Source organism: Centruroides sculpturatus, unplaced genomic scaffold (genome assembly GCF_000671375.1).
Source record: "Centruroides sculpturatus isolate CEXI.00-Female unplaced genomic scaffold, Cexi_2.0 scaffold686, whole genome shotgun sequence".
In the NCBI taxonomy this organism is placed as follows: Eukaryota; Metazoa; Arthropoda; class Arachnida; order Scorpiones; family Buthidae; genus Centruroides; species Centruroides sculpturatus.
Window position 1 is genome coordinate 1,445 of NW_019384905.1, and position 14,357 is coordinate 15,801.

Below are 14,357 nucleotides of genomic sequence, written 5' to 3' on the forward strand. Positions count from 1 at the left end.
GAAGTCTTTTAGCTTTGGAATAAAAAGTTTCTACGCTCTATCTTTATTAGAACTGTATTTATTGAATCTTTTATTCTGAAGTCACATGATGGTATCAGAATTTCCGAGACTCTTTTGGTAACAAATCCGCCCCTGGTCGGAGTCGGATGGTAAGGAAAAGTCGGAATCGGAGTCGGAGTCGGTAGATTTTTACCCGACTCCACAGCCCTGGAAAAATCTTGTTTTGCTGTTAAAAATGCCAGTCTAATGTGATACTTTATACACTGAAGTGTTAAATTGGATCTCATTCATATAATACTGTTCAGAATTGGGAACATTTCAGTTGTTTATTTTCGTTAAAATGGAAGTAACAGATGAATATAAGAGACATGTTTTATACTTTTTATTTTTAAGTGATGAGAATGCTACAAATGCAGCCAAAAAATTAAATACTGTTCATAATCAAACTGTAATTAGTGTAAGGACTGCGCAGAAGTGGTTTGAAAGATTTAGAAATAATGATTTTAGTGTGGAGGATAAGGCTCGTACTGGAAGACCCGTTGACTTTGATGATGATGCTCTCTCTGCACTAGTTGAAGCAGAACCATCTTTAACAGTTGATGAAATTGCGGAACGTTTAAATTCATCCCATGGAACTGTTCATAGACATCTACAACAAATCGGAAAAGTTTCAAAGCTAGGAAAATGGATACCACATGAACTGTCAATAGCTAACTGACAACAACGTCAACTGCTCAACTCAAAAGCTTCAACTGGGAAATTTTACCTCATCCACCATATTTGCCAGATATTGCTCCCAGTGATTATCATCTTTTTCGGAGTTTGCAGAATTTTTTAAAAGGAAAAACTTTTGAGGATGAGAACAATGTAAAAAAGGCTATTTCTGAATATTTTGATTCAAAACCGAAATCATTTTACAAAGACGGGATTAAAAAGCTACCATCAAGATGGCAAGAAATTGTACAAAATAATGGTGAATACATTATAGATTGAAATAAGATTTAATTAAAATTTTTTGTTGCTTTTTTTGTAGATAAAAATGCGCACAAACTTATGGACTGACCTGATACATTATATTTATATTATACTTCACTATTACATTATATTTATATTATAATTCATTATTACATTATACTTATATATATGAAGTGTGTATAATATAATATGTAATTTAAAAAAATCATACCTATTGGCATTTTTTCATTTATTTCAGTATCTGATATAAATTTTGTAACTGATGTAAAAAGAGAGCATTGATCAAGAGACCAATTGTTTTCATGGCATGCTGTTTGAATCAATGAAATTAAATATGAATTTGGAAAATGCAATCCAGATAACCACATCACTGTAAGCTCATTAGAAGCAACCTGAAATAAAATAAAATTTTTAAAATTTATAAATTAATTATTTTTTAGTATTGTATCTCAAAATTAGAAAGAAAAATATGTTTAAAAAGTATCAAAAAGTGCCTTATTATTCCAGATATTAATAATCATTTTTTTAAACTAACACTATCCAGATTCAAAAAGACAACAAGTAAAAAATTATCACAAGTTTTTATATATTAGAACAAACTCCTTACTCTCCAATCTCCCATCTCTATATCTGTGTGTGTAAAGTGTTTTGGAAATAACCATCCATTAATATAAAAGATAATTTAGATTAACAGAATATATAAAATAGAATATTTTCATTTTTTAAAATTCTTTATCATTATAGGTTTTTGTTTGATTACTTCTACTTTTCAACTTTTAAATATTTTAAAATGATAAACTAGAAAAAGCATTTTATGTCTATGCTAGTATGGTAGTATTTTGATAATAAATGATCTCTGATTTTATAAGGCATCATTTGTTATTTTTAAAATAGTTTTGTTAAGAAAATATACTTTTATGCTTGTATATTTTATTTCAAAATAGTAAGTACTAATATTAAAGACACAATGATAAATCTTAGCTATGTATCTGAATTACAATATTTTATTCTAATTTATTTTTAATAGGTTGAAAAGCATTTCTTGTTATGCATTTTACTGTATAAGAACTATACCATACCATTAATAAATAGTGGCAGTGAATTATATCATATGGATCTTCATCCAATAAGAAAAGCCTATGCCAAGCATGGAAAAAAAAACTGTTCAAATAGAGTAATACCCGTGGACTACTTCATTCCAGAACTTTCTGGAGAGCAAACTCTGCTTTTGTCTTTTGTGCATTCAGTTATCTTGCATTTAAAAGTAAGTAATTTTTCTTTATTTGTTTCATTAATTCCTTTAATAAACTGTTGTTGTTTGCAAGAGAGCTGTCTGCTAATAATTTTACTGTGACAATACATAAAACTAGATTGTTTTGATTAATTATTGGTTCATTTTTTATTATTTCATTCTGGTTCATTCAAAATTTAAAGAATATTGCAATTGCAATATACTTTGAATTTTTATTGGCCATGGTGAGAGGCACTGTAATTGCCATTGCATTTCGTTGAACTTATCAAAGCAGAATTGCTTATAAGTATCAATTATAAATACAGTTGCATACAAGTTTTGAAAAGGTACAGAATGATCTAGAACTATCGAAATATAGAATAGAATAGAATGTTTATTAACGTAATAGGCAATAGCCTGTTACAAGGGGGATGTTTACACAATTATTAGAACTTTACATACATTAACTTTTCGATGAGCATTCGCCTTCCGTCTGTTACAATCAGGGTGGTTGGATTTCACAATTTCTTGATTATCTACATAGATTTATTTCTACAACTAATTATATTTTAACTTATACATCACATTCAGTATGTACCTTTTTACCTGTTTTAAATACACTTCAAATTTATTCATTATTCCGTATACAATATCTCAATGTTTTTACATTACATAGATCTTATTTTCGTTATTAAATTTATATTTATGATAGCTACTTTAACATAGTAGATTAATTTATTCTTATTTCTTCATTTTTTGCTTTACTAAATACTATGATCAAGTGTTTATTAATTATTAACTTTGACTGTCACTTCAAATTATCATACAGGTTACCGTAGAACCAATTATTATGTTAGGGTCTATAAATTTCTTTAGTAATACTTTATAATTTTTTCGCAAAGACCCTATATATATTTTTCCAAAACCCTATTGGACAGATTTTTTTTTTTTTTGTTAGACTCTCTCATATTTTTACTACCATTACATTACTAACATTTTTTCCTTTACTTTTACTTTACTATTTTCCAGTTTTACTAAGCTTTTATTACAATTTTTTTCAATTACTGTTTTCTTATTAGAGGAATATAAACTTAATTCGGTATGATTCTCTTGTCAGTCCTGTTCTTTTTAATCGTCTGTGTATTTCTAAGAGAACAATCCATTTGAAGAATCTTGTTTGTATTCATATCAATTGTATATATTATATTATCCTTAATATAGTAATCATCTCTTATTAATATTTTATTTTTAGTAGTTTTTTCCACTTTAATTTGATCCTGTAGTTTTTTTCTTCTAATTCTTGATCTAATACACAAATCCGTTGTAATTATTATTTTTTTCTCGGTTTCATTAACAATTTTTGGTTTCAAAGTCCAAAATCTTTTGAGAACTAAATTTCTATCTTTTACAGATTCCAGAATTACTTTTATTATTAGGTTATTCTTACTATTTTTAAGTTGAACTAGTCCTTCAATTTCTATATTTTTTAGACCTAATTCTTCGTTAATAAATTGTTTGATTTCTTGAACAACGTTCCATGTTTTAACCGGAAAATTAAAAATTATTATATTCTTATTTGTAGTCTCATTTACCAATTTATCAAATTCGAATTCCAACATACCTTTTATCTTTTCGTTATTTTTATAATTTTCTTCTAATTTTTGTATCTTGTAACCAATTATCTTCATCTCTTCTTTATAACTATTATTTTCTTCTTTTATCTTATTAACTTCAGCTTTTATTGATTGAATTTCTAAGTTTAACTGGCAAAATTTTTCCTGAATTAATTCATATATAGATCTTAACGTATATTGTGAATCGTCAATACCTTGTTTTTCGGTTTCTCTTGCCGGTTTAAAATAATCCTGAATTTTCGAATTTCTCGGGGTCCCATTATTTCTTTCGACCTTTTCTTCAATTTGGTATTCCTCACTTAAAATTTCCAGTAACTGTGTTTTCCTTTCTTCATCCTTGTGACTTTCCTTCCTAGGTCTACCCCGCCCCCTTTTTTGCATATCCAACTGACTTGACCGAAGTGGTGAGCGGGGGAGAGGACCAGGATTTATTTCAATTCCGGCAATTATTAATAGTATTTTAATCATTCCCAATGTTAAATTAATGTCAACAGCTCTAATTTGTACATACCACATTGTGTAATTTTTTGTTATTTCCATCCCAAACTTGTTCTACCAACCTCTCAAAAAAAGTTCACTCGCACGCTTGACAGCTCTGACACACCCCCTCAAACTATCGAAATATGAAAAGAATGATATAAAATATATAAGTTCAGACATAATGAATGAACAATAAATATCCTTTTCATTCATGATATAATTTTCTTTGTAAAAAAATAATTTCCTGTTTAGTTAGGAATGTGAAGTATTTGATAAATCATACTTGGTCAAATTTTTTATTTTATCAAATGATTTATCAAAACATTTTGATGATGTCAATTGACTCCACTGGGACACTATGGCTATTTTTCTTCAGCAAACTGATACTATCAATAAAGGGGAGTAAGGTGTTTTTTTTTAATCTTTATATCTGTATATATGGCATTATATTCAATTATTGATAATAATTACCTAAATTATATAGTTTTACATTAAATTATTGTTAATTATCACCTAACTTTATCTGAAATAAATCATAATTTTATCATTAAAATATACAGTAGACCTGCAGTAATCCGACAAACGTTTTGCAAGGAGGTGTCGGACGATCAAATTTGTCAGACTATAGAGTATTGCCACCGACCCCTTGTAGTCCAAAACTTTTTTGAAAAGGAGTACCTTGTAATCTGACAAATTATGTACGTATAAAAATGGTAAGATCAAATCTATATGTACTACATAATATATGATATGAGACTTATGAATTAAACAACACAATAGAAGCATAGGGCTTATTATAAAGTTAATGTCATTAACGCTATAGCACTTGCAAAAAATAATAACTAAACATATTGATATCAATCAATTACATACAACATATGTATTTCCAAGGTACATACTATGCATGATCTTAATTTAAAAATGGATAAACAAATAAATTTATGGTGCATGCAAATATTCATCAATTTTCTCTTGTTTTACATTGACTAAACGTGAGAGTGAGGCCTTGTCTCTCAGTCTCCTCAGAAGTAAAAGTTTGTTGTATGGTGCACTATTCTTTTCAGCCCATTGCATACCAAGCTGCATATGGGCATGTCAGATTATAGGGGGTTCCAGATTAGACAGGGGCTGGATTACTGCAGGTCTACTGTACTTAATTTTCTTTATTCTTCCATTCTTCATTTCTTCTTTCATTTTCTTTCTTTCATACTTGATTCACAACAATTTATGCAAATAAAAGTATAAATTCACTATCCTATAGGCTAGGAGTCTCCAACTCCTGATTTCTGAAAAAGGCCATATCAGCTGTAAAACATTAGTCTAGGCCAGGGGTCGGAATTAGCGGCTCTTCGGACATAAACTCCAATTTCACCTCACCTCATTTCACTGCAGCCTTATAACTTATGTGTTTATGAGATAGAGCCGCCGAACAAACTTCGACTCGTATGCCATCCGCATATGACCACACTCGCATTGTTCAATATGAGTTGCATAACAGTGGTAGCATTTGAAGCATATCTATATATATTGAACACGTGTCCGTCCATCCGTGTAACGTTATGCCAAAAATGTTCACTAGACGCGCCCCTATCGTGTGTCGTATTTCGCACATTTAAATTAATATGAGGCTCTCTGGTACTTTTGTTATCCTGTTTTTATGACAGTTTGGCTCTTCTCACTTGACAAACTGCCGACCCTTGGTCTAGGCCAAGGTACAAAAGACAAAAATAATCTTAATCTTTGACTATATTTCTGAATAACAACAGACATAAATCAATGTGGAATTTTTAACTGCTTTTTCAAAAGAATGTCATCAAAACTGGAGATAAATAAACTTTATAGCATTCAATATTAAAACCTCACTTAGATATTTACTGGGCAGTGATTTTTGACATTTTGATTTTGTATATTTTATTTTTGAAAAGGTTTGTTTGCAAAGATACATAGAAATAAAAATAGAAAATATACCGTGTACAAACTTCTTACAACTTTTTAAAATTCTCTTCTGATCAAATTTGTGAAAAAATTTAAAGACTTCCTTCTTTAAATAATTTTTTATAAAAATTATTTGCAGCATGGTCTGCAATTTCTAATTTATTTTTAAAATTTGTATACTTTGAACTAGCATAGATGCTGTTGATAAACTATGTTGGTAAAAACAAATTATGTGGGTCATAAGTTGGAGACTCATACTAAAGACTTTAGGACATTCTCAATCTTGAAAGTGACTACATTTAAATATGGAGAAATGAAAATGAAAAAAACTCACCCACTTTTGATACTGATTATAACGCTCACAAAAATGTGTGATCCAATCACCTAAGGATTTTTGAGTTGGAGGGGAATATTTTTCCCAAGTAAGAGGAAGTTTGCCAATACTTATACAATGAGTGATTACTTCTAATTCAGAATCCAGTCTGTCTTTGCCAGATAGTGCCTAAAATTTGAATATAAAAATTAATAATATGGTCTAATGAATAGTTTTTGTAAAAAATATGAAATAGTATAATAATGACTGATTTTAATCTGTGGTATAATCTCTCAGTTTAACAACTACTTAATAAATAGGTTATTAAATATATTTATTATAACATAATTATGAAAAAATTATAGAAATCAAAAATTTCATTTTAAAAACATAATATACCTTGTAGTAATATTTTTTCTTTTTTATATAAAATTTAATTACATATATATAATAATATTCAGAAATCAAATGTTTTTTTATTCAGAGATTAAATGTTTTTTTATTCAGATTAAATTTACAATTGTATCTTCAATAAATTCAAAGTACAGTATAATAAAAATATCAGAAAATTAGTGATTGTTATTCTATGAAATAATTTAATTGCTAACATCACTTGTCAAATATCAGCTGATTTTATTACTGTTATCATTAATTCATATTATGTTGTTAAAATGTTAACTGATATAGCATAACCGATACAATTTAAACTAGGATGAACTCAAAATGAAATAATTAAAATGATGTCAACAAATGTAAAATGAAATCAATATCTTTTAATGTAAACTGTTCTGAATGAATAGTTTGAATTACAGAATAGACATGACCATTTCACAATAAATATAATTTGAGCATGAATTGATATGAATTATCCACATAGACATTTTATAGTCTGAAATATCTATTCAAAACAATTTATATTAAATAATATCAACTGATATCTAACAATAATAAATGAAAATAAATTAATACAGGTATACCTCACCTTACATTGGTAATTGATTCTAGGAGAGGTGATGTAAGTCAAATTTACTTGTCACTAGGCTAAACCACAAATTACCATTCTCAGTTCTGTATTTTATTTATTAATGCATTTTTAATAATATATGGTTAATAAGAATCTATTTTAAGCTTACAAACAAATAAACTTTAGTTTTTAATATAGTACAGAAAAAGTAATTAAATTTATAAATACATGTACTTTAAGTACAGTACACACTTGTAAATGTACATGTTTGCAATTTGGTGATGTTTACAGTACATTGCAGACTTTTTATTTGTGAATGTGGTTTCTCTAAGACATTATAAAATAATATGATTTTTTAAGGTTAACAAATAGTTATTAAAATTATTTTGCGATAGTAGAAAATAAACTAATTTATAAGGATGCACCGATTAATCGGTAAGTAATCGGTAATCGGCTGTATCGGCCATTTAGCTGATTAATCGGTATCGGCCATTTCTCCCGATTAATCGGTTTCGATAATCGGCCAATTTTACATTTTGGTATTTTTGTTAGAATGTTACGTACAATGCTAGTAATAAAAACTAATAAATTTCTGTTATATATTTATTATTTATTACATGACAATCTGAATATTAAAAAAATTTTACTAATCAAATTATTCCTTTTATCGATACATATTATAAGTATAATATAACGTATAATATAAAGTTTAAACTTTACATAAGAAAAAGTATTGAATAGGTTAAGAAGAAAAATTAAATTTTTATTTGTTTCATAAGTTTAAAGTTTAAATACAAAACAAATATAAAACAAATAAAAATTTAATATTTAAACTGTAAAACCCTTAAATTACAATTTAAGGGTTTTACAGTTTGTTTTTACAATGCAAAAACATGAGAATTTCATCATTTTCAGGGCATAACCTATTTTTTGCCGGCTCATAAATGTTACCTCCAGTGCTGAAAATTTTTTCACTTTCAATGGAAGATGCTGAGGCACTTAAATATTTCATAGCTATTTTGCTCAAATTAGGGATAAATGTAAATATGTTTCTAATTCTTGATCGAAACGTTTGTTCGTCTCTTTCGTTTTTTTTCTTTTTTTTTAAAAACATGCTATTCTTCATTCTTTCGTTTACCAGAAGCTAATTCATCAAATAAATCAGAAAAACTTAGAAATTCACCTCCATCTTGATCACCTCCAGAAGTAGAAGCTTCAGAATTTAATTCTTATTGAGATTTCCTCTAGCATATCCTCTTTTTGAAATTTCATTTTGAATCTAATAAAAATGACAAGCATAAAGACTTGTTTTCTATATATGCTGAAAATCTTTTTTTATTGGATTTTCTAGTTCTTCTGTTGTGGTATTAATGCCACTAAAGGAACTACTGATCTTTGCTTTTGATAAGAATAATTTCAGAGTCTCTATTGTGGGAATTATTGAAGATGAAGTGGCTTCTCGTTTGCTGGCTTTCCACAGTAATTTCTTTGAATGGTTTTACAAGTAGAACAATTTTTTCAACGAGAGACCACTGATATGGGCTCAACGTAGGAATTTTATTATCTATAGTATATGTGACAAGGGCCTTTTGCTGTTCCAACATGTAGTATGTAGAATTCCAGCGAGTAGGAACATCTTGAATTAATTTGTGTTTCTGCAAACCTAACTTTTCTTGCAAATCTTCTAATTTGATTACAGCTACAGCAGAATGATTAAAATGTGTGACAATATTTCTATTAACTGTGATTATAGTTTTCACATCTTGTTTAGAAAATATGCATTCGTTTAGTGTCAGCTGCAGCGTATGATAATGCTTCTAAGTTGCAATTCCTAATTCCAGCTACCAGATTTGCTGCAGAATCTCTTAGTACTAAGAATATCTTATCACTTGTCAACTTATACTGTTCAAGAACAATTTTTAACTGTTCACTGATTCGTGTAGCTGTGTGGGAACCTTCAAAGGAAACAATTTGCAAAACAGCTCTTTCCTGCTGAAAATCATCCTTCAACCAGTGAGCTGTTACACTTAAAAAAGGAGAATTGTTTGTAGTTGCTGTCCAAATATCAGCGGTTAAAGAAATATATTTTGTTTCTGTTAAACACAAAAACACTTCAGTTTTTTAAACATGCGTCAACAATTAAGTGTTGAGATTTATTTTAGAAACAAAGGAAGAGATTGTTGATTTTGCGAGGATATTCGATCGTCTCTTGTTTACCTGACCCGAGGGAGATGGAAATACCAGGTGGAGGAAAATGGGTTTTTTCCACATTATAATTAACTGTATAACAACATAGAAACTCAGATATTTTCATGTTTTATTCTCTAGGATTTATAATGATTATAGTAACGTTTACTGTAAATGTACATATTTTAATATGATTTTATGTGCTTTAAATGCTTTTCTAGTGATATTGTGACTTCAATATTTGTGGCAGATGGGCGTAAAGTCGAATAAAATGACTTAAACTTGATTTTTATTTTTCCATATACTTTTTTGAAAAACAAAGTATAATCGAGAACGATTTAACTCGAGGTATACCTGTATATAGTTATAAGCCAATAATCTGTGTACTGGATATTTCCATAAATCCAAATCTAAGCTTATGAACTTATTCTTGGCTTGTACCAGACTGCTGTAATTTTGATAGAAAAACTTTTGATAAAATATTTAAAATGATATCTGATATCATGTAATGTGAATTGTTTTAAGTAATATTTCAGGCTATGAAGTGGCATGAACATTTCATACCAATTTACTTTATTTAACATTAATAGATATCATTTGAACATCAACTGACATAAAGAGTTAATTTGTCATTTCAAGTCCAAAATATTCACACGAAACAATTTACATTAAATGGTATCAGTTGAGAATAATTCAAATGATAATGATTGACGTAAGTGAAATAATGTCAATGATTATTAAATTATCTAAAATATTTTCCAATAATAGAAATATTGGAGATGTAACAAATTAAAGTTACATCTCCAATATTTCTATTATTTATAGTAGATATATTAAATTAATTTACTGTCTCTATATTTGAACAACTGCTTTTTAGAATACCAAATCTTTAATTTCTAATGAAAGAACTTTTTTGGCTACCATTTACCTATCCTCAATTTCAACTAATGATATTTCACAAACTGTTCTTTAGTTCAAATTAACATTAACCTGCTCTGATGTTACTTTGAGCTAAAGAGAAAGTTTTGAAATATCATTAGTTGAAACTGAGGATGACTTAACAGTAATTTTCTATCATTAGAAATTAAAGACTTAGTATCCTTAAAAAACAGTTGTACAGTACAAGTATAGAAACATGATACTAGGTTTTGTAAATTATGATGATTAAATTAAATTTTTAATAAAAAATTTTTTGAAGATATTTACCTTTATTAATGTTTGTAATGTAGATAATATTTTATTTAATAATATATTAAATAATTCCAATTCTTGATCTAGTACTGCTGTTAAAGGTAAGTGCATTCTTGATTTTTGATGAGATGCAGTAATTATAGTTTTAGGCAATTTATTAAAGATATCAATTGCTATTTTTAGATTATTTTCATAGATAGTGTCATTTTCTTCATTTGCTGTAAATACAAATAAATATTATTTATTTAATAAAAAATTATATAAAATATAAATATTTAAATTCTTTATTAGATGTGTGAGAAAATTGAAAAATACTAACCTTTAAGTGACTGTAACTTTTTTAAGCTTTCCCAGAAACATTTAGTTTCCTTACTTAAAAATTTTATTTCAGCATTTGCATGCAATCCTAGGATTTCTACAGTATTTGTCTGAGGTAATGAATTGATATATTCTGTAATGTAATGATACTGTATATACAATTTCAGTTAATCAAATATGAATATAAAATAAATACTTCTTTCTAAATCATGATTTCTTAAACTATAACTAAAAATTAATCTAATTTCATGTTACTTTTGGAAGAATAATACATATTAAAAATGTACCATATTCAATATATATATTTAGTCCATTTTTCATAAAAATCCAAAACAATCTTTTTTGGTATATGCATGTACAAAATAATTCCTAAATAAACCTATTTTGGAATTTATTCTGAACTTAATATAAATTTTATTCATCAATCTAATCTAAATTAATAATTCATATTATGTACATTTTTGAAAATAGTCTTGATTAAAAATGAGTATTCATTATTACATTCATTTAAACAAGTTTTGAGTTTTAGCCTTTTATTAAATTCATTATTGAGTTTACTTAATAATGAAGATTATTAATTTTTAAAAATGTTAAAATATTTCAAACTTCTGCTCAAGCATTTTTTTAAGTTTTATTAATAAGAATGAAATTTAAAACTAAAAAATTTTAGTATATGCAAAAAAATTGTTTATTTGAAGTTAGCATTAAAATCAAAAGTTTTAAAATAATTTTGATGCACTTTAGCACATGCAAATTTAAAAGCTTAAATATTAATAACTGCTAATTGACAACTCATTAAACTTAGATATAAACACTGCAATAACCTAAAAAACCAGCAACAATATTTTAAACAAAGTGCGAACATTTTCACCCATGTTGAATGGGCATCATCAGACAACAAATTGTTGAGAAAACACTGGGGGTTAATAAATGTGTGTAGGGGGAAGGATATTATGTAAAATGGAATATGTTCTTAAACATCTGGAACAAGTGGAAATTTACAAAGCCATCTGTCATAAACTATCTTAATGTTGACAACTTGCCTGAAAGTCTTTTTACAAATTATAAGCTCTGTCTTTCCCCTCCCTTCACCTTCCATTTTATGTCATATACCCTTCAATCTACACATGTGTTTGGCTATCCTCAGTGTTTTCTCAACAATTTGTTTCCTGATGATGCCCATTCAGCATGGGTAAAAATGTTCGCATTTTGCTTAAAATATTATTGCTGGTATTTTAGGTTATTGCAGTGTTTATATAAAAGCTTAAAATTTTGATCAAATATATTCTGAGAATGATCAAACTGAATTTATCTTAGAAGAATATTTTTAATACGTCTATGTTACATTCAAATAAAGTAATTATTTATACAATTTGGTCATGATTTACACATTTCATTTGATGTAATTTTGAAACAATATTTATACAGTGTAAATAGTAGTAATAAAAAAACTCATTATGCAAATAATAAATTATTTTAAATTTTGTATTTACCAGAATAAAAAGTTAATCACCAATTCAAAAAATCTAATGAGTAAAATCAAATAAAAAATGGCATTTAAAAGTTACCTGCACTTTTTTATTATGCTTTACAGGTAACTTTCAGATAAATTTTTGTGAGTAAATTTTTTCTTATTTAACACATTCAAATTTTTACAACAACTTTTATTTTACTATACAGAGAATATGATTATATCATATAGAATACAATAACTTGAAAAATTGTTATTCTGATAACTACTTACACATTCACAGATGTATTCTCAAATTTTAATATATTTTGATGAAAAGTGATCTTATTTTACACAAATATTGTATTTATGAATATGTTCTAAGAATGTATGTGTAAATCATGACTATCCTATATTTTCTTTTTTATAGTACAGTATTAATAAATTACCTAAGTATTCATCTTTACTGTATACTTGAGGAATAATATAACTTTCATTATTACAATAAAAATGAAATGACTGGTAAGTATCAAAGATAAAGTATCCCATATATTCATCTACATATGTTTTAAGAATTCTTTTATCAAATTTATTAGTGACATGGCCTCCATATATTATCTGTTAAATAAAAGAAAATGTATTCATTTTATATTTTCTACTAGAATCAAACAAGTTTGTAATGTCTTATCAATTCAATTAAACATAATTAAATGATATTACTAAAAATTTATTGATTCCTTAGATTCAGATGTATAGGGTGTCCCATAAGTCTGGTCCCACACAAGAAAAAAACATATAAGCATAGATTCTGCTCAAAGTATACGTCACTGTGTAACATACATTGGTGGAGATAAAATTTCCACTCCTCCAGCACATGGATCACATCTGGTAAAATTTTCTGACACACTTGCACAATATATTCTTTAAGATATATGGGAATGACTTAATCATTTGGAATCTCTACAGATCCAGACTTACAGGACATCCTGCAGAATGAATAAACTTTATATTGTTTAAATAATAATTTTATTGCATTTCAATATTTGTTTAATTTCTAAACTTATGCAATATTAAAAATAGGCATGAACCTACTTTATCTCATATAAGGACTAATATTAAATTCACACTTTTAATAAAGAATTGTCCTTTGATATACAGAACATCTGGTAACCCTAGCTGAAGATGACCTAAATCAAGGTCAAAAACATTTCTAACTAAATACTTTTGGCAACCCCAACTTTAGCACTTTGTTTCATTACTATTATTTATTTTTATATTCCAGATGTTTAGTTTACACACTCTTAAAATATCAAATATTATTCTAAGATATATTATAGCATAATAAAATCTGAATTTATAAAAGTTATCTAACAAATGAGTTGAAGCATTTCTTTAACTGAAAGTACATAAAGAATTTGCCTCACTGTCAACATATTCATTCAACATTTAATTTAATAAAATCAATGGCATTAATATTAACAATTTCACTTTTAATGTATGATGCTTCTTTAATAAAGAATTATTACTCCAAAAATTATAAGAAATAGATATACAAACTTCTTTCTTTCTTAAGATGTTTTGTGAAATAGTTATAAATTGTTTTTATCTAATAAAATTATAACTATTTCAGTCATAAAAAATTATTACAAATATAGAAAATAAAATTTATATTGTAAACA

General features: G+C 27.0%; 2 protein-coding genes across 2 annotated transcripts in view; both read right to left on the reverse strand.

Annotated features, from left to right (window-relative positions):
- Positions 1 to 1,190: 1,190 nt before the first annotated feature.
- Positions 1,191 to 14,357, reverse strand: part of LOC111631552 (dynein heavy chain 10, axonemal-like) — a gene marked incomplete at its 3' end in the record, with an annotated part of 405,219 nt that continues 392,052 nt past the window's right edge. The window contains exons 69-73 of the mRNA XM_023375809.1: positions 13,128 to 13,296; positions 11,230 to 11,361; positions 10,926 to 11,128; positions 6,590 to 6,757; positions 1,191 to 1,367 (exon numbers count right to left, since the gene is read on the reverse strand). Coding sequence (XP_023231577.1) covers positions 1,191 to 1,367; positions 6,590 to 6,757; positions 10,926 to 11,128; positions 11,230 to 11,361; positions 13,128 to 13,296 — 849 coding nt within the window. The remainder of the gene's footprint in view (positions 1,368 to 6,589; positions 6,758 to 10,925; positions 11,129 to 11,229; positions 11,362 to 13,127; positions 13,297 to 14,357) is intronic.
- On the reverse strand, positions 2,603 to 4,125 carry LOC111631553. The gene is made up of 2 exons (XM_023375810.1): positions 4,035 to 4,125; positions 2,603 to 3,969 (listed from the first exon to the last, which is right to left on the reverse strand). Exons 1-2 carry the CDS (start codon positions 4,098 to 4,100, stop codon positions 3,298 to 3,300), a joined length of 738 nt encoding a protein of 245 aa, XP_023231578.1. The 5' UTR covers positions 4,101 to 4,125; the 3' UTR covers positions 2,603 to 3,297.